General features: G+C 40.1%; 1 protein-coding gene across 3 annotated transcripts in view; it reads right to left on the bottom strand.

The window, feature by feature from the left end:
• me1 (malic enzyme 1, NADP(+)-dependent, cytosolic) overlaps positions 1–22120 on the bottom strand; it is an 86641-nt gene that overhangs the window by 23427 nt on the left and 41094 nt on the right. For all 3 annotated transcript variants that reach the window (XR_013295319.1, XM_077575616.1, XM_077575617.1), the window contains exons 4-5: positions 5250–5325; positions 934–1095 (exon numbers count right to left, since the gene is read on the bottom strand). Coding sequence is in view for 2 of the 3 variants with exons in the window: in XM_077575616.1 (XP_077431742.1) it covers positions 934–1095; positions 5250–5325 (238 nt within the window). In the remaining variant the exon portion in view is untranslated. The remainder of the gene's footprint in view (positions 1–933; positions 1096–5249; positions 5326–22120) is intronic.

The following is a 22120-nucleotide window of genomic DNA, read 5'->3' as shown; positions in this document are numbered from 1 at the left end:
TGGAATTGAGGTTTGTATTATGATGCCATAATGTAACAGTTGTTTCACTGTTCTGTAGTAGTGTTAATTTAGTCTCAGTTTTAGCCCAATTTCAGTCATGCGTTAGTTTTTATCACGGTTAGGCAACCTCATCCCGTTTTTATTTAGTCAATTTTTAGTCGACTATACATCTAGCATTTTTTGTCTTTTCTTTTTTAGTCCAAGACAACATCATTTTACTCGTCTAATTTTAGTCAACAAAAACTGTCAACGTTTTTGTCTAGTTTTAGTCAGAACAACCATTTAACCCCTGTATATATTTTTTGGTCAGCGGTATTATGTTGAACCTTTTTGGATCTATTTCACATAAAAAATTCTCTCATGTTTTTGATGAAAAACAACTTCACACACAATTACAGTGGCTACTACGGCTCCATGCTATGCACTAGTTAGCAGTCGCAATAACATTATTGTTGGAACGTTAAGGCCGTTGGATTAATGTTACGTTATAGCTATAATTGACTTCTTTTTTTTATTTTTTTTTACCTTTCACCATGAATCCACATCCTATCTGTTCCATATGTTTGTGCATGTTGCACTTGCTAGCTGCAGATTTGAAAGGGGGTGTGTCACTGTGTGTCACATGACAATGTCACAGTGACAGATTAGCAGAGACAAGATTTTACAAAATCATATATTTGTCTCGTTTTTGTTCATGAACTAATAGATTTTAGAGCAGTTTTTATTAGGTGAAGTACATTTCATTAGTCGATGAAAATGCTTACTGATTTAGTCGCAGTTATTGTTTATTAATGAAGGCTTTAGTCTAGTCTAGTTTTAGTCTGGTGAAAAATGTGTGTTGACGAAATTATTTTTGTTTAGTTTTCGTTGACGAAATTAACACTATTCTGTAGAAGGTATTACCTGTAGGTACATTTGATCTTCTGCTCTTACCTCATTGTCTGTGCCCACGTCAAGCAGGACAGGCAGGCATTGCTGTGGAGGGACCCCTCCACAGGCTGTGTAGAGGGCCAGCTTGCCCACTGGAATTCCCATCCCATTGCAACCAAGGTCTCCCAGGCCCAAGATCCTCTCACCGTCAGTCACACAAACAGCCTGTCAACAATCAAAATATTCTTACTTGCATCTGTGTTTTTATTGGTTTTTGGTATTGGTTAGTTGAAGTTTTGTCATAAGGCTTTTTGAAGAGCCAATTTGAGGATGATGGCACTCTCTGCTTGGAGAAGGAGCTGGCCCAGAAGACGAATTCAGACACATGCACAATGCAAGACAACTCATTTCCTGACCCTCTGCACTTCACGTGAAAGTGACAATTGAATCACTGCTCCGAAAAGAAGAAGGAAGAAAAAAAGAAACAAAAACAACTGCATCTGATGGTCTAACACGGCTCATTCTTGTCCCCTCTCTACTGAGATGTTAAAGGTGGGGTCTGTATGAGTAGTGGAATGTCACTCATGAAGCAAATGCCCTTCTGTTGACAGCTCTGAACAGGTGGTTAATGTATATTTGGCATACCGGGAATACTGCTGATCTCATCATTCTGCTTGAAACAAAATTCATGAGTTTATGACTGACATGCACAACAGCCATTTAAAAATTGACTACAGTGTGTCATCCATAAATGTATGGATTATGCTGCTTTTGAAATACTGCGCTTTGCTTTTAACAATTGCATAGCTTTTTAGTTGAATATTCTTCTTTTCCTTTCGGCTTTTTCCTTTAGGGGTCGCCACAGCGAATCAGTTGCCTCCTTCTAACCCTGTACTTTGCATCCTCAGCTCTCACACCAACTACCTTCATGTCCTCTTTAACTACATCCATAAACCTCCTCTTTGGTCTTCCTCTAAACCAGAGGTGGGCAATCTCGGTCCTCGAGGGCCGGAGTCCTGCAGGTTTTGGAGGTTTCTCACTTTCAACACAAGCTGATTCCAATCAACAGTATCGTTATCAGGCTTATGCAGAGCTTGCTGATGAGCTGATCATATATCAGCTGTGTTGGAGAAGGGCAACATGCAAAACCTGCAGGACTCCGGCCCTCGATGCCCACCTCTGCTCTAAACCTTCTGCCTGGCATTTGGAAACTCAGCATCCTTCTGCCAATATACTCACTATCTCTCCTCTGGACATGTCCAAAACATCTCAGTCTGGCCTCTCTGACTTTATCTCCAAAGCCACTAACATGTGCTGTCACTCTGATGTACTCATTCCAGATTCTATCCATCCTGGTCACTCCCAAAGAGAACCTCAGCATCTTCATCTCTGCCACCTCCAGCTTTGCATCCTGTCTTTTCCTCAGTGGCACTGTCTCCAGACCAAACAACATCGCTGGTCTCACCACAGTTTTATAAACCTTCCCTCTCATTTTAGCCGAAACTCTTCTATCACACATCACACCTGACACGGTTGCCTGCACACGCAAACCATACTGCTGCTCACAAATTGCTTACCTCTGCCCTCAGTCTAGCTTCAACTACTATTCCCCACAGCTTCATTGTGTGGTTCATCAGCTTTATTCCTCTGTAGTTGCCACAACTCTGCACGTCTCCCTTGTTCTTAAAAATGGGCACCAGCACACTTTTCCTCCATTCCTTAGGCATCTTGTCACTATCTAAGATCATGTTGAGCAACCCAGTCAGACACTTCCATACCTTCACAGGTATATCATCACGACCAAGTGCCTTTCCACACTTCATCCTCTTCAATGCCCTTCTCACTTCATCCTTACTAATCTTTGCTACTTCCTGGTCCACAACACTCACCTCTTCTACTCTTCGTTCTCTCTAACTTTCCTCATTCATCAACTCTTCAAAGTACTTTAACCATCTTCCCATCACACTACTGGCATCTGTCAACACACTTCCATCCCTATCCTTTATTACCCTAACCTGTTGTACGTCCTTCCCATCTCTGTCTCTTTGTCTTGCCAACCTGTATAAATCAGTCTCTCCCTCCTTACTGTCCAACCTAGCATACAAGTTATTGTAAGCCCCTTGTTTGGCCTTTGCCACTTCTAATTTCACCCTACGCTGCATTTCCCTGTACTCCTGTCTACTTTCCTCAATCCTCTCAGTGTCCCACTTCTTCTTAGCTAACCTCTTTCTCTGATCCACTTCTGCACCTCCTCATTCCACCATCAAATCTCCTTATCTCCTTTCCTTCCAGATGACACACCAATGACTGTCCGACCTGTCTGCCTGATCACATTTGCTGTGGTTGTCAAGTCATTTTGAAGCACCTCCTGACCATCCAGAGCCTCAACTCCTTCCTGAAAGTCATACAACACTCTTCCTTTTTCAGCTTCCACCATTTCGTCCTCTGCTCTGCCTTTGCCGTCTTTGTCTTCCTCACCACCACAGTCATCCTACACACAGCCATCCAATGCTGTCTGGCTACACTCTCACCTACCACAACTTTGCAGTCACTGAGCTCCCTCAGATTACACCGTCTACACAAGATGTGATCTACCTGTGTACTCCTACCTCCACGCTTGTAGGTCACCCTATGTTCCTGCCTCTTCTGGAAGAAAGTATTCATGACAGCTATTTCCATTATTTTTGCAAAGTCAACCACCATCTGTCCTTCTGCGTTCCATTCCTGGATACCAAACTTGCCCATCACCTCCTCATCACCTCTGTTTCCTGCACCAACATGTCCATTGACGTCTACACCAATGACAACGCTCTCACTTCTAGGGATGCTCTGCATCATTTCATCAAAGTCCAACCAAAAGTTTTCCTTCTCCTCAAGCTCACATCCTACATGTGGCGCATACCCACTAACAACATTGATCATCACACCTTCGATTCCTAGCTTCAGGCTCGTCACTCTATCTGACACTCTTTTTACCTCCAGGACGTTCCTAACAAACTCCTCCTTTACGATAACTCCTACTTCATTTCTCTTCCTAGCTACACCATGATAGAATAACTTGAACCCTGCTCCTAAACTTCTAGCTTTGGTCCCTTTCCACCTGGCCTCTTGAACACACAGTATGTCCACCTTCCTCCTCTGCATCATGTCAACCAGCTCTCTACCTTTTTACTGTCATAGTTCCAACATTCAAAGTCCCTACTCTCAGTCCTAGACTCTTCTCTTGTTCCTCTTCTCTTTCTTTATATGAACACACCTTCCTCCTCTCCTTCTTTGACCAACAGTAGTCCAGTTTCCACCGGCACCCTGTAGGTCAGAGGTGGGCATCGAGGGCCGCAGTCCTGCAGGTTTTGCGTGTTGCCCTTCTCCAACACAGCTGATATATGATCAGCTCATCAGCAAGCTCTGCATAAGCCTGATAACGATCTTGTTGATTGGAATCAGCTTGTGTTGGAAGTGAGAAACCTACAAAACCTGCAGGACTCCGGCCCTCGAGGACCGAGATTGCCCACCTCTGCTGTAGGTCAACAGCACCGATGGCGGTCCTTGTTAACCCGGGCCTCGACCGATCCGGTATGGAAGTCATATATTTGATTCGCAAGTTTGATTTGGCCAAAGTTTTTACGTCGGATGCCCTTCATGACACAACCCTCTGTATTTATCCGGGCTTGGGACCGGCACAAGAAGACACTGGCTTGTGCCCCTTTGTGGCTACATTTAGCTTCAACTCATAAATTTAGTTTCAATCAGAATGATGAGATCAGCAGCTATACCTGGTATGCCAAATATACATCAACCACAAAGTAGCTTTTTAGTTGAATGATAACTAAATATGACAAAAGCAGTTATGGCCCACTGTTCCATGTACAAAGTAAAAGCAATACCTGATTATAGATTTGGGACCAAAAAAAAGAGGCCATTAATCAAATTAATTCAACTTTTAAAGGTTTCTTTTTTTGGTTCAACAATAAGTCAATGTATTCACTATTCCAGTGTTTCTCAACCCTGGTCCTCAGGGCACAATATCCAGCCTGTTTTCCATATCTCCCTATTCCAACGCAGGTGAGGATCATTATCAGGCTTCTCCGGAGCTTGCTGATGAGTTCTCATGGGAATCACCTGCGTTGGAATAGGGAGACATAGAAAACAGGCTAGATAGTGTGCCCCGAGGACCAGGGTTGAAACTGCACTATTCCATCCATTCATTTTATATAACATTTATGCTGTTTCACTTTCTTTCTTTCTTTCTTTCTTTTTTATAATTATGATATTCAATTACAGAGATAAAGAAAGCTATTTGTATGTGGAACAATAGAAATCAAAGATGAGCAAATATCACCTGACAACAAATGGCACCGTTTTAGTGATAAATTCATTACCTTTACGTCTTTCTCTGGCCAGTTCCGTAGTAGTGATGCAATGTGGCCACGGTCATGGACAGTGATAAATAGACCCCTGGAATGCAAGAGTGGATATCAAAACACTTGCTGATATGTTTAAGTTGATAATTTTACAAGCATAAAAAATCCTTCAATCCCCATTTAACTGCAACCATTCAAACAAGCAGATGGACATTAAAATGATTTTGTGAGTAACAATAAAACAGCTCAATATAACTTTGAAAGTGCTTATATGTTATTTGAAAGAAAAACTGGTTACCTTAATTTAGAGGGTAAGATGTTATTGCTTAAGAGCCTTGAGTTCATATAGCAGGACTAGAGTATATGAAATACTGAAGGCATTTTGGTGTGATGGACTTTATTGTTGAGCCTACGTATAGCCCTGGGCCACTGCGAGGAGTTTACTTTGTACCCAAACCTGCCAAAATGTTTCATTCATCCCCATCGCCCCAAACACCCCATCCACTGCCCTCACCCTCCTACCATATACCCCACCCTATTCCATTTCCTACTGGCTGGCATTCACTGTCCTCTGCAGCGAGACAATCCCAGGATAAAGAGATCAAGTCTGTGTGTGGGCTCCAGCTATAGCGTGTTTCCTTCCCAGGAAGCCCATCTGTTAATAGTATGGGACATCTCATCCATGTGGCAGCAATAGTAAAAATGTCACTATTTGTAATACTCTTTTAAGGTTAATGCCAGAAAAAGTACACAGTAGGAAATGTCAAATCCAAGAAGCAAAAAAACTTGTCATATGACTTTAAGAGGACTATGACTTGAAGACTTGTGTCCCATGAATGTGATTTGGCATCTTAGGAGTGAGGAAAGATACACTGTCAGTATATTTTTCCACCTACTGTAACTAAATAATTGAACAAAGAAAACACAGCATGCTATTCTGTTGTTGTGTTTTTAGTTTAAATGGATATGTATTGTATATCCTTGGCATCAGTTCACTACAATTATCCAAGGTCACAACATTCATTTGCACCTGGACTTGTACTAATTTGTTGCCACCTACTTATTATATTGCACTAGTCGCCGTAGATCTGAAAACCTGGATGCAGTCTCTACTCACCAATCTAATGGGGTTAAATTATGTATTTTAGACAGGTGAAAACTGCCCATGCCATCAGGTAAGAAAAACAAGCTGTGTTCAAACAGCTCATACAGGCCTACAGCCTGCACTGCAGTAAAATAATGATCACACAATTAATCACAGTTGTGCGACTTAAATGATTGTATACCGCTTGTCTGATTTGTGAGCAACAAGTTACATCCTGGGCTGGGCGCCAGCCATTTCCCAGATTATGATCATTTACATTTACACAAAGACATGTTGGATTCTCTCAGACTGAAAACATAAAAAAAACATTTGAATTGAATTTTGTGTCACACTAACTTTTATGCAAACCTAATTAGTCTGTCTACCAAATGTCTTGTTAAAAACAAGCCTAATTAGTCTGTCTACCAAATGTCTTGTTAAAGTTACCTGTTTGTGTACAGTGTACATTTTGACAAGAAATTTTAATTTAGCTTTAGTTACACTATTTTGACTAAAATAAATTAAAATGTTAGTCATAATTTAGTCATCTGATTGTATGTTACTTTTAATCCAATTTTAGTCAATGAAAACAAAGAGCTAAGCAGTTCAGAAAATGGATGGAAATAAGGAGCAATTTTAGTCGATGTTTTCCATCAGCATACATTTTAACACGCAAGACACATTTATCACAACGGTGTCGTTATTAAACTTTGTTTCAATGAAACATGTTGAACTGACAATAATATGCCATTTTAAAACATAGTTTTCACCTAAATAAAAAAAAGGTGTGTAATTGTCTGACATTAATCTTACAGTTGCACAAATAATGTAAACATGTTGGAACATTAAATAAAGTGCAGTGACCAGTTTCTGAGTGGTTCTTTTCTCCCACCCATGTTTCATTCCTTCTTCTGATTGGATTTTGTGAATTTTCGTCACTGTGATGTTTTTGTTTTAGTCATTGACGAAATTGTCAGTTTAGTTATCGTCATTGTCTCAATGAATGGCTATTTTAGTTTTCTTTTCATTTTCGTCTGAAAAAAAAAGTTGTGGCGAAAAATATGAAAATTTTTCGTCAACAAAATTATTACTTTTTGTGTATCATAACATAATGAAACATTTTAGTTCACTATGCCAGTTCAAAAGACACACAACACAGTAACAGCTATACAAAAAATATGACGAATGCACATTATACAACATAACACGTTAATAAAATTAGACACCATTTCAGGATTTCTGTTTGCTGCAACAGGACATGAATCATTGCCGGACTATAGTAAGGACTTTGAGGAGCTTAAGCAGCAACGAGACGGAAAATTTGGTCCCACAATATGACAGTTGCAAAACAACTGTATGAGATGATCAAAGCAGACAAGCAGAGAAGCGGGAAAGCCCTAATCTCTGTCAGACAATGTTAACAAAAACATTTCAGGTGACATATCCCTCATCCATTTCTAATTTTCTGGCCCTCTGCACTTCAATGTACTGCTGAACTCGTGACATTTGACCCTGACAAAGTAGAGCAACGGGGGCTGTTTTTTATGGCCTTAAAAGAACGTAACTCTTGGCAAAAGTTACAAGGGTAGCAAAGAGGTGAAATTGAATACATGACATCAGGAGTCACTGGCTTTTAAATCCATCTTCACTGTGTTAAATGGTGCTATTCTGTACAGGGCAATATTTGTTGCTGCAAGAAAATCTGATAGAATCAAGGAGGATGTGTGTGACTCGAAAACCATTTGTCCTACACCCATAAAAAGAGTGTGAGGCAAAGAGGATGAGATTATACATTAGCCGTGTGCGTCGTTGTGAAATGAAGTCATTGTAGCCTGTCTACACTTCATTTAGAGATATATTTAGAAGGAGCTTAAAGAGGTACGTGTTCATTGCTATTAAATCACTTAAGAAGTGCATCATATCTTTGAAGATATATATAGAAACAAAACATTTAGCAATTGCTTTACTTCAAACACAGTGAAAACATTAAACCAATCGCTTTACTCCAGTCACTTTGTAGCAGGCTGCTTGAACTTTGTTTGTAATTCACATTCAGGGTGTTCAGAGTGGACGTTTTGCTATCATAAACCTGTTTTAAGTAACATTATGTCATGGAAGTACACAATTAACTACAGTTGGGTTAAGAGTAATGCTGCATTCGAGGATGGTCGGAAGTCGGACTTTTCCGAGTTCAAACCAGGAAGTGTGTGCGGGAACGCGCGCCTGAACTCAGAAATTCCACTTGTGAACTTTGGGGGGTGGGGGGTGGGGGACCGCGACTTCACCGACGGACTACAAGTGACGTCACTCTACAATGGCGACCCCTTTGGAAACACAGACCGTGAATGGTAAAACACAATTTACTTGAGTATAAAACTAGATAGCTTTCTTCATTCATAAATATTCAACATAACTTCACGTAACACAATGTACGTGACAGTATGCCACTATCTCATTGCATGAAATTATACGGTGCACTACTGAACTGTATGGAATGCTTATGAAATAAGATAAAAAACAATAAATGAAGCAAAATTGTGAAAAGCCTAGTTTGCTGGAGGTCAAAATGAGATCTGAGGACTAAAATATATATTTTTTTATCACTATCCGCCATTTTGGTTGTTTACTTTCACCTCGAATGCTTTCAGGTCGGAACTGGGAAAAAACAACTTGGATAAATCCGACTTCCGACCATCCTCGAATGCAGCATAAAACTTCATAGTAGGGATGGGCAAGTATCGATATGAGGTATCTGTATGGGGCCAATAACAGGCCTTATTTCAAGATATCAGTACTCGTGACGGACCTCTATTCTTCTACTTTCTAGTTCCTGATCATAAAATGGCCACAAGAGGGCGGGCAAACCAATATCTTGAAATACAGATACCTGGTATTGGTACACGGCCATCCCTAAGTGGTATCAGTACTTGGCATCGGTATAGGTGACTATTCATTGGTTGAGTAATGAAGTACAATAACTCCACTAAAATTGTATAAAAAATTTTTGCGCTAGATTATGATGCACGACCTTGCATTTTAGTCAATGTATTGTTTGCTGGACAAATCTGTTGTATTGTAGTGGCGGCCGTGGCTCTGGGTCTAGAGACAGTCGCTCAGTAACCAGAAGGTTGGCTGTTTGATCCCTGCTCTCCCCAAGTCATGTGTTGTTGTGTCCTTGGGCAAGACACTTCACACACATTGCCTCCAGTGCTACTCACACTGGTGTATGGAAGGTGTGAATGTTTGGTGGTGGTCGGAGGGGCCGTAGGGCGCACACTAGCAGCCTTGCTTCCGTCAGCCTGCCCCAGGGCAACTGTGGCTACTAAAGTAGCTTACTACCACCAGAGTATGAGTGCATGAATAATGTATCCATTCCATTGTAAAGCGTCTTTGAGTGTCTAGAGAAGCGCTATATAAATCCGATGCATTATTATTTATTAAAATATATTGTATTTGTCAGACAGCTGCTAGTGAAATCGCTGCCTCATTTTCTAGATAAAAGGAGGACCACAAAGCAATGAGCTGCCATGTCTGGTTTTCCTGTAAGCGTGGCGAGAACAGAGGGAAACGAAAACAACCTGATGACATGAAACAGCACTGCTGCTGACCTGCAGCCCGGCACAAAAACCCACTGCAGAGTGTGGAAAAGCTGCTTCACACTGTGACCCCAAACACTTTGAGCCCCATCAAGAAGACGGCCTCCAGGCTTTGACCCGTGTCCAGACTAAACACAACCAGTCACCAATCTTCAGCCTCAACGCTTTACCTTAATCTTTATCATTAGTGAGCCACATAAAGTTGAGCTGACACAATGAAGATTTAGGCTGGGACAATAGTGTAGAGGTCAAGATCATACGCTTGAGATTTTTGGTCTTCTTTGAACCCTGAAAAAGGTTAGATTCGTGTGACAACACGTTTCATACGCTTCATATTTAATGACTATGGAGTTGGGTGAGAACGTAAGCGTTTTCTTTCTACACATCCAAACACCCAAAATGAAACAAATCCAACAAATATCCTATAAATGAAGGAAGACATGTGTATTAAGAAGTATGTTGGTTGCAAAGACAACATAGTAAGGCACACTGCTTTTCTTCAGATGGACCAAACTGCTGTTTTAGTCAAGGTGGAGGGAATTATGAACTGATCCAAATACCACAAAAAAATTGGCTTCAAAACATAGGCATCTGTTCCAAAAGAAAAGAGGAATTTCACCTTTCGACACATTCACAGCACTGACACAGAAGAAGGATAAAGCCTTGCCAGAGCCCGGCTCTGAATCCAATTAAAACTCTGTGGGGAACACCTGAAGAGTGCTGTGCACAAGACATGCCCTCACAAGACTGATGAATTTGTAACGGAAATATAGCTAACTTACACTTTGACTTGTCTCGTGAGGTACAAAATACAAATTAACAACAGAGAGCAGTGGTGGTTTCAAATGGCCTAGAACAGAGGTGCCCAAGTCTGGTCCACGTGAGCCCCTGTCTAGCCTGTTTTCCATGTGTTGCATCCAATGATCAGCTCAGCAGCAAGCTTTGCAGAAGCCTGATAGCGACCCTGATCATGAATCAGGTGTGTTGGTGGAGAGAAACATGGAAAACAGGCTGGATAGGAGCTCTCGAGGAACAGACTTGGGCACCCCTGGCCTAGAAGAAAACACTTGACAGAAAACTTGACCAAGAAAGAACCTTGCGTGGGTTGGATGCAGAACTCAAAAAGTACAAAGTAACCACAGCAAGCAGAACTGGATGCAGAAAACATTGAAGACAGTTTGCATGGAAGAAAGCTCAACCTGCTGAGAGAAAACTTCAGCTAAAGGAATCTTGACTTACTGACAAAGGTATCAATCAGTAACTCTCAATAGGGAAATGCACAATTCTATACTGTATGGCAGAAGAAAGTGACATGATAAAAATAAGTGTGGCTAGACAAACTCAGGATTAATATAGGCACATAGCAACTGACTACATTGTCATCATTATGGACATAGTAACTACATAAACAATTGACAACATCATAACAAGACAACCAAGTCCTGACCCACTGACCTAACCCAAAACAGCCATAACACGACTACTTGAAAAGTTATAAACAGTTATTTAAAAAAAAAAAAAAGAGTTATATAATAGAATAAGTCAATAATAGTTAAGGATGAGACATCTTAAAAATCTGTCTTTAGTCATAATAAATTATATTTACTATTCAAAACCACCATCATGCCAAACAATTGGGTAAACTTGAAAGCCAGTTAAGAGAGTAATCTTTTTATAGGGCAGAATAAGAAATTATACTTTGGACAAAAAAATGGAGTACTTAATCCCATTGTGGTATATACATGAATATAAATTGTGTAGAGGACTGTCTTATTTTCAAGATAGAGTAGTCAGGTTTCCATCGAATTGCTTTAAATTTTTTAAGCGAATGTACTGAAAATGCGCAAAACGGACATGCGATTTATGCCTGTTTTCATCTGTTTTTCTTTTGCGGATATTGAGAGGGGACTGCCGCTGTAGGTAGGTAGAGATGTGATCCACCAGTAATTTAAAAGAAGAAGAAGAACAGGAAGCGACTGTGCGTGTGATGACGTCGTATGAGTTTGCTTTTTGTAATTCTTGATAAACCGTAGAGTTTCTTTGCTGTTTTCCATCTAAAATAACATGAATATTCGCTTCTTTAATTAATTCCAAAAAGATTTCTGTTTCGTCCGCCACACGCCAGCTGGTGTTGTCACTGGGCCAAGAAAACCGGCAATATAAGATGATTACTCACACATTAAAACTTGCCATATGCTGTTGACTCGGTATATATTACCATAAAAAAATTGACAACATTGATTATGCAAGCTTGTGAGCCTTCCTTGAGATGCATGAACTGCAGTGAGGTAGGCCACATGAAGACAAACGCACACAAATGACCATTGTACTTTCCTCAATGTTCTTAAAGATGTGGTCGCTTGCACAGTATGAAACACGGAATAAATAATAAAAAAAAGAGAGAGAAACACAATTTTAAAATTGCATGATGAGAACGACCTTGTGTAGCTTTTCAAAACCTGTTTGGAGTACCACTCCAAAATTAACACATGAGATTTGACTGCCAGACCCGCTGCTGGGATGCTGGAATTAATATTATAGTTGGAAGGTTGAAAGAATAGCCACAGGATAAAAAGCATTTTCTTTCCAGTAACACGTTTCACAGGTAATGTCATTTGTTTTCACGAGAACACATTCAAGTGACCACACATAACATTGTTGGAATGCAATAAAGAACCACATTTTACTATGTGCCATAATTTGTAACTAATAATTGTGTTTTGACTGCGTGTTCGAACTGTGGTCTGCTTCACTGGACGTTTAAAAGTTTACAGCTGTTAGGTTCCAAATACATAAACTCACCAACTTTGGTCACACAAACCACCGTAATTAGAAATAAGTGGGAGTCCTGTACAACAGTCCCGTCTGAGTTTATAGGAGAAAAAAGTGATGGTCAAAGCTGGTTGCCTGTGAATCACCTGTTGCATTGAAGGCTCACATGTCTTTTAAATGCGCAAGTCACAGAACTTACTTTTTTTTCTTCCCCCAAAGAGGCTCACAATCTTATCTTTATTTTTTTCGTCTTACCTGTGTTAGTTTGTGAGATCCTGTCTGGGAGTGACAAATATTGCCCCAACATCCAAATCTTCGTTGGGTTGTTAGTCGTGGAGATCTGGTGTACTGGCTCTCAGTTTGGTATCCTGTAAGTTTTGGTCTGAAGCTTGTGTTTCATTAAGAAGTGTTCCTTAATGTTTTGTCAAAGCTATGGTCGAGCAAAATATGAGACACAAATGTTTTTTAGCTGGCTTCTAGAAGAATAGTACTATCTGTTCATTCTTACAAACAGTGTTTTCTGAGTCAACTTTGTCTTGTCATGTCTTCAATCCCGCAGTAAACGGTTTGATTGGCTCATTTGGTCACTGGATCACAAGAGCTGCCGTAAGCTACACAGTCCATGACAGTGAGACAAAATGTACTTCCATTACTTCACAGCAATTGACTGTGGGTTCCACATGAAACCTTGACTTGGTCTTGACTCGGACCGCAGTCCGCCATTAGAAGATACATGCCCTAAAGTCATAACAACTGATCAGAGCTCAGACTACACCACACACTTTTACACAAGTTATAAAAGATCAAAACAGATGTCATTGTGGGTCAATTTGTATCTAACCCAAAGAGTCAAGGGTCTGTTTACTGAGTAAATAAGATGGGTGAATCCTAGCACCTATTGGCTAATTATTTTAACCCATGTGCCATCTACTTATCTTTACCAATGACTTGGCGCTGTTTCCTTAAATGAGTTCGGAGCCATCTCCTTCCAGATACTCCATGCAAAGAAAGGCTGGCCACAATAGGGGACACCAGGGAACCCGCAAAATATTTTTGTCTTTGAAATGTTCTCATCTACAACTTTGATAGCTTGAAAATGGCACTCAAAAGAAGACTAATACTATTTTAAGGTTTGCTTGAATTAAAGAGCATTGTCAGCTAAATATGGCTGCGTTGGACACTACGCTTACATTGTTCTCCTTAAAATTATTTTTGGTAAACAGTTTTTTACATTTTTTTTCCCGATATGTCTCAGGCACTAACTCGCATGACCTCAGCACAGTTGTTTTAACATCATCATACATCATGCTTACATCAAGCGACAGTTGTGTAAGCTTCCATAGCTCAACATGTAAACACTGTCACACAAACTCAATTGAGATGGTTTGGATGAGCAGAAAAGGGACAGATTGACACAATGATATTGGTAAAGGGATGCTGGACGTGGAGAGCCCAAGAGGTAGACTAAAGAGGAGATTTGGTGAGGTATGGTGAGGAAATACTTGCAGACACTGAGTTGAAGTCTACAAGGCAGGGAGAGGGCAGGGAGAGATGGAAGAGGACGATTCACTGTGGCGACCCTGGAATATTTTTTAAACGAAAAGGACACATCATACCCTGCAGGTTAAAAACAAACAAAAAACAGAACAGTCCGGGACTGTAGGAAATCACTACTTGTCCATTTAATGAGCAATCAAATCAAATTGTATAACATCCATCTTTTTGAATGACGTCTGCCTGAATTCCATGACAACATGAAGTACAATCAAGAACTAGAACAGATGAAGCAGACAATTAAATGGGATGAGGTTACGACCACAAGCTGCAAAGACGACCAGCAGCGTAATACTTGAGCAATGAAACAATTCAGTTCAACTCTTGTTTCCTTTCACAAGTAGTATTCAACACTGTAATGGAAAAAATCTATGCAGAATATGCTGAAGAAAGTTCTCATTTTTATGCTAAACGAAATCTTTCCATGTAATCTGAGAGAAAGTAGTTTTGCCCTTACCCGTCATTTCCCTTGGAAATGGATCAGGGAAACCAGACAAGTACTGTGGTCTGCATGCGAGACATTGATTTTCAAGTCTACAGACCTTTGGAATAAAAAATTGAGAATGCTTTGGCACACTCAAGAGTGCTGTGTGCCACTAAGTACCCAAGCAAATGACCAAACAGTTGAGAGTAGAACTCAGTGGATGAAAAAAGGTTCTGGTGAGGGCCAGTTCATGCACACATTAATGTCACAACGTGACCTGACATACATATCTGACCAGTTAAAATGGAAAATGTGATTGTAACAAAAAACAAACACAATTATGTGGTTCATAATTACGCAACATTTCCTTAACACAAAAACACTTTTGCAGAATTTAAGATAGAAGAAGCAACTTGACCAAGTAACTTCTATCCAACACTCTCCTCTCATCGCTTTAACATGAAATGTGGCTGGGAGGAATTTTCGTTCCCGACAGTTCTCTTTCACACCCGCCACCCAGTGTCCAACCCTCCCAAGACAATGCACTCTTCTTTTCTGCCTCCCACCCTTTTTGGTGTGCCCACACTGAGGTTTTTCCATCCCAGCACTCAACACATTTCCTGAATCAGCCCCTTTTTACACAAGTGAGAACCAGTTAAAGCCCCTCATTCCACCGCAGCCTACTGAAATCAGCCCAATCTTCCACACAGCAGCATATCTTCCCTGCCCAAGCAGAGCGGAAACTCAAGGGTGTTTGAGGTCATAAAGCACACAGTTTGCCCAGATTTATCAGTCTTTCATCACGTCTACTCGAACACTGTGGCAAAAATGTAATTTAACCCACTCCCCAACCTCACAAAAAAATCCGCCACCCTCATCCCATCCTGAAGATGAAGAAAACAGGAACCAGAGTGTGAGGTTCTGGAATTTCAAAGATGGACATCAACCATGGATGGCGGCGTGAAATCGAAAACTTCACCAGGCCAGGCTACGGGTGTGGATTTCCAGTTTATGTTTTCAGCCAGCCTTACATAACTCAGCAGGCAAGAAACAGCAGGAAATGGATTATTCCAGGAGAGGAAGGCACTGCTAAAGAAATCTCAGCCACAAGCCCGATGAACCCAGCTGGTTATTAGATGAGTTTCAGCCCGGTGGAACCAGGTTTCTTTTTCATTTGTGTTTTTAACCAATAAAAATGTCTTCACGCTGCCAGTGACTTTTTGAATGGGGTTCAAACTTACCGCAAAATCAAAGGCAACTGTTAGAATCATATCTGCACTGTTTGTTTTAAGAATACATTGTGTTCACAGCTATGCTTAAGTGAACCACACAATATGAGAATAATGAGATTAAGTGAAGGGGGCATGAAAAGCAAGAACCAGACACAGTATAGATTACCTATATTAAAAAAAAATGACAGAAACCTTGAATTTCATGTAGTCATAGCCGGCAATCTGCTGTGATATACTAAAACCATATGTTATATGGTAATACTAGTGATGAAAAAGTATCATTATCAACATAGACCAGAAGATTTTGCTATTATTATGCTAAAATTGATATACAAAATCCGACTCCAATGAAGTTGAGATGTTGTGTAAAATGGAAAAGAGAATACAATTACAACAATACAACAATGACATGTGAGACTGAATTAAGTATCATTAACCCAGTTTAATTTCAAAGTGATATTTGAAATTGTATAAACCAAACAATAAATTGCATATAATTTTAAAACCTGTGTTCCCAAAGAGTAGATAGACTTGGAAGAACTGGGGGGGGTGATGTATTTTCCATTTTCAAGTAGAGAAGAGAGCAGCACATTATACAAGCATGTGTTTTTTAAAAAGTACAAAAGAATGAGAATAGTTCAAGTCCAACCTGCCGGAAGAATTGAGTCCATTGAGACTGTACAAATTTACTCGTTTTGTAACCTCTCCAACATCTGCTTTGGCAACTAAAAAGCATTCACTCATTTCAACTTTGACAGCTGAAATAAAGACATACTGGCAATACAATTAAATTTCATTTTGCATTTAGCTAAAGCAGCACTAACTGAGGGGAAAAATAACAGTGAGCCAAAGAACAACATTGGTGCTGTTCCACCCAACACTTCACGTAACACAAATTTTTATCGCTCACTTTCAGAGGTTGACCCCTGATCCTGTGAAATCAAGAGACATCCTCGTACTAATGTAGTGTTTGATTGGAGGATGCCTTGGCAGCTTTTATATTTGAAATGTGCAAGCCACAGCATCGCCTGTAAACAGATTTTGATTTGCTAAAAAGTACTTGGGGGAAAATCACATTCAGTCATTACAGAACATGAAGCCTTTCCAACTTGTCTGACCTCAGCTGGCCTATATGTATAGCTTGGACAACATCTTTGGGGTTATTTTACGGGGGGGAGAGCAAAGCTGGGTGATTCAAATGGAGTGTCAAATCAATGTCTCAACAAGATCAGTAAATCATATTTTCAGTGCAGAATTGGGAAATAAAACAGGTGGCCAGTTTTTGCCAGAAAAAGCTGTGAGGAAAAACAGCAGATGTTTAAAAAATTTAATTAAATAAAACCCATACCCCCCAAAAATTTTTACAATTATTTCTGAACGCTAAACATAATTTAGTTTACATTTGAAAAATGTGGGTATTTTACATAGCACATTTCATAAAGACCCTGTAAAGTGCATTCAGAGATTGGTTTCTTAATACATTATACATGAAGATGACCACTGACAATGTAAAAAGACTGAGAACTACATGGTCACATTTTGTGGACATATAGCATTAAGCTATTTTTCACTACAGTACGCCACGTTTAATTTAATTTTTTTGTCTATTCATTTTGAATGGAACAGAAAGCTAACCGGTAACCAATTCGTCTATCACTGGCGAGATTGTAAATGCTTCCGGGTGCTGGTGGACATAACCTATAACATGTGCCACCGTTTACTTTCTCAGAAGTGGCACTGTTAAGTGGACCTACACAGCACTAAGCGAGGAGGTAACGCCGTGGTCAAGTGAGCCACAGGCAGCCTGTTAGCTTGAGAGCTAGCTGGTGGCTAGCACCTCTTATCCGTGGTGTGAAAAGCCTTGCGACGACTCTCTGGTTGAGGAGGGTGTGGTTTTAGAGCATCCAGTGGCCACGCCCACAGCAATTGAGAGCAGAAAAAAGAGCTTGATTTTTCATGGTATTGAAGCCTCAATTTATAAAATTACAATTTTTTTAATCCTTCAATTTAATTTAGCAGAGTTGTTTGCAACACTCTTCTAAGTACACTTTACACATTCTGTTAATTTGTAAAAGTGTGATTAATTTCCTATGCTGAACTTTTATCCTCTGTATTGCAACACCAGATTTTTTTATAGAAGAAAAAGAAGAAAAAAAGCAAGAGAATGGATGGAACACCACTGTAACATCCAAAACCAATACTGTGTATGTTTGCCTTTTGAAGCCCAAATGGAACGAAGTGAATTTCTTCTTAAAGGAGCCAAATTCAAGTCTTACTGTGCAGCCAATGCCATTGTACTGCAGGTCATGAAAATTAACAAGCAGCAGGTAAAAACACAGTACCACTACCTACCATACGTCTTTACACAATAGATCACGAAAATACAATCATTTATGAAAAAAAAGAGGAAAAACTGAATCCTTAATGCCATTTGAAAAGACTGGTGTAACCTCAAGTCCAACTAGGAATCAATCTCAAATTATAACTGAGTGTCTTATGAAAACAGCCTAATTCCAAACTAGTTTTCTCCTCAGCAATTCACCAAAACATTCCCTTGAATCCGGCAAAATTCTGACATTGTAGACAAAAAAAAAAATGTAAGCGATCAGTAGTGATCATTATTCCTTGCCGTTGTTCATGCCATTTACTTGCTGTGGAGTTATTATCTGCAGGGTTGATACAGGTCATTTCTTAAATGTGAACTAATCCTACTTGTACCTAATACCTGTAACTGTATCACAGTGTGTGGGCCTGTATGATGTGATCACAACACTAAAGCTCATAATGTGCAAGAGTGGAAGGCTTGATCAGCCTGTAGGCGCCACTTCAGTGGTAGCAGTTTCAGCTCTTGCCTTTCATTAGGTTGGTTGAAAAAAACAAAACACTACAGACAGAGGTAGCAAATCCAAGTCGAGAAAGTAAAAACCCTGCCACAATTTGGCTTTAGCCCTAGGTGATAGCTAGCTCCCTAGCTAGCTAGCACCTGGGGCTCGTTTACCTACTAGGGAGCTAGCTAGCTAAATAGCATCAGGCTTTAACTGTGGCAGGGTTTTACTTTCAGGTGCTAGCTAGCTAGCTCCCGTGGTGCTCGTTTACCTTCTTGGGAGCTAGCCATCAGGGGCTAAAGCCAAACTGTGGCAGGGTTTTTACTTTTTGGACCTGGGTTTGCCACCTCTGACTACAGTGTGTTAGTTGGAAGGAACTAAACACAAGATGCTGCAGACAGTGCCTCTAGATTGGTGACCAGGGTCGTGTTCCAATTGATCACACTCCTCAGCCACCCAGGTAAGGTCTATTCAGGGGTGCTGTAGAGGAAGGTCCATTGGGAAGCTGAATCTTAGATTCAATAGGAGGAGTGTGGTTCTCGTCCTGGCCATGGAAAAGTGGATTAGCTCTACAACCTCCCGGCAAGGTCGAGGGTGCATGGCGGTTCACCTAGCCAAGCATACTGGACTTATGTCATGAACCGAGGGAGCCTAACTTACTTTAGAGGGGTTTATCAGTTTATTGAGTATTCCATTGAAGTACTTCTCAAGACAGACACTGACACGGGATTCACTGAAATTGATCATTAATCACCAGTAAAGATGGCCAGTTGTCAGTCAATATACACAACATGCTTTTTGGGTGAGGAAAAAAAAACTGTGACTAAAAAAGATTAATGTGCACCAGTAAACATTGTGTAAACCTATCAAAGTAAGCATGTCCGCTAATCTTCTGATATGTGAATGTACGCCTTTCTCCCTCCACCCCATCAAAAGATCAGAGAATCTACCGTGTTTTCACACTTAATAGCGCGTGACCTTTGGCCTTCTCTACAGAGCTGATGTTGGAGTGTTTAGACTCCATGAAGCAGATTAACTGGTAAAGTCAAGCATGACAAGAAAAGGCTGCAGTTTCCGCACAGAAAGCCTTTATACCTGAGTTCCAATGATTAGAGACCTAATCTGAGCTGTGATGGTGGTCCAACTTGAAGACACGCATGCATACACACCTACAGTGGGACTGTTGTTTCGGTCATGTGAACACACACGATGCATACAGATGCTTTTGAGTAACTAACACTACAAAGGAAACTGTCAGATGGTGAATTTACACCTGCAAGTCCAAGTGCCAAATTCCAATTTAATGTTAATATCTGTGGGGCTTTTTTCCTGTTATTGACATGTATTTTAGCAGACACATATTCATTAAGGCCATGCAGCAAGCTGCCACCAATTGACTGCTGTCAGAAACTTTGGCTTGGTTAGCAGAAAGAAACTGCCAGAAAATGTAAGTGTGTAATCGATACTGTAGAAATTCATGTCTCGATGTATACTGCTAACTGAGCCTTGGCGTGGATCGCAAGGGTCCACTTTCCAATTTGGGGGTTTGTGCAGCAGGTCTTTACAGTGGTTTAGCGCGACAGAGAATAACTCCCCCAGCCTGTTAAGTGTGAGAAGTGAAACATGCAAGGAATATTTTCCACATTGTTCTGCGGGAATGCGGAAATCTAGGGCTACTTAGAAAAAACAAGATGTGAGGAAGATCTTTGGTTTCTAGTTTAAAAACATCTAAAGTAAACAACTAGAATAAAGTGCTGGGGAATTTATATTCCATGATGGTGGTGGCACCGCAGTAGCAAAATGCTATCGGGAGACTATTTTGTAAACTTAAGCAATTGTTCCTCAAAAACTTTAAACTGGGTTCAAGACGATTTCCTGACATCACTTGTTAGAATGTGGATGAAATCATATGAGGAGAGCAATAAACAATGATGATCAGTCTACTATCAGTATTTTGATAATAAAAACGCAAGGTTCAACTTAAAACTACCTGAATAAAATAAAATCCAGAGATGGGGCCAAGAAAAGGGTAGACCCAGACGTAACATTTAGGATGAAAGCCAGACCACAATAATACTTGATAAACCGAACGAACCGAGGTGACAACACAGTAACTGAGAGAGAGAGAGAGGGGGGGGGGGTGTTATCTATGTTAAACATCTCTTACAAGGTGAACTCCGAACAGATTTCAGCAGTTTACTGCGATTTGCCTTTATCTGAGCTTTCCAACCAAATATTGGCTAGAAAGGCTAACCGCAACTTCCAAATGGGTCATTTCATAACTAAATGTAGCTTGAGTAGATCTGCTTGCATGCTCCCAAGTTGGCTTTTGCGCATAATAATTAAAGGGCCACAGGGTGACATTTTTTAACGGAAAGTCATTTTACATTTAACAGAGATTGGACGGATGAAAAAAGCAAATGTCCATTACAGACAAGTGCAAAGAGCAAATTTCTATAAATTGACACTATCCTTAAAGTGAGTGTAATGTAGTAATGGCTAAAAGCATAATTATAGCGCAAACTCTGAATTTATTGCATTAAAAATACTTTATAGTAAACTGCTTACCTCGAAGCATTGTCCTGTAATGGCACCACACATCGTGAACGTGTTTGTGATGTCTGCTATTTTACATATCTTAATTTCCATGCATGCACTCTGTTATATTTTGTATGAATGGATTAGATAGGAGGAAGCTTTTATGCACCACTTGAGCATCATCGGTGCAAAGCCCCCTAGAGCCTCCCCGGAAAATAGGAAAGAAAGAAAGAAAGAAAGAAAGAAAGGCAATTTTGCAAATGCTGGATCGCATATATGCAATGGTCTGCTGTAGTATCATATTCTCAGAAAACCACATGCACAATATAGGTAAAACACAAATAAAATGAATTGAAACAAAGAAATAAAAAGGGCAAAAAAATAAATTTATGTGCTTCTTTTGTGCTAGTTCTTACACAATTGGCAAGATATTTTCTTTAGGTTGGCTCATGATTGTTTGCAGTTATGGGATATGGCACCATCTTTTTTTCTTTTACTTTTTTCCTCACTGGTATTATAGATGTGGGTTGACATTGACATTAGTGAGAATATCAGATTGTAATAATAATACATTTGATTAGATTAATTAATTTGATCATTAATATTTGAATTAAATGATCATAGTTTTACAAGATGCTTTGAACAGGGGTGTCAAACTCATATTTGCTAAGGGTCCACATGGCGGAAAATATTTGACCAAGTGAGCCGGACCGGTAAAATGGTATACAACTTAAAAACTATTGGCGTCAGTTATACACAGTTGTGCAGGCCAGCCTTAAATAGCGGGGCTCAGCTGGAAACATTATTAACACACACAAAAAATAACACAAATGCAAATTGGAATGGGCAACACTTTGCAAGTGT

Source organism: Vanacampus margaritifer, chromosome 9, assembly GCF_051991255.1.
Source record: "Vanacampus margaritifer isolate UIUO_Vmar chromosome 9, RoL_Vmar_1.0, whole genome shotgun sequence".
NCBI classification, from domain to species: Eukaryota; Metazoa; Chordata; class Actinopteri; order Syngnathiformes; family Syngnathidae; genus Vanacampus; species Vanacampus margaritifer.
Note: the sequence above shows the minus strand (reverse complement) of the source record. Positions and strands in the feature narration are given on the sequence as shown.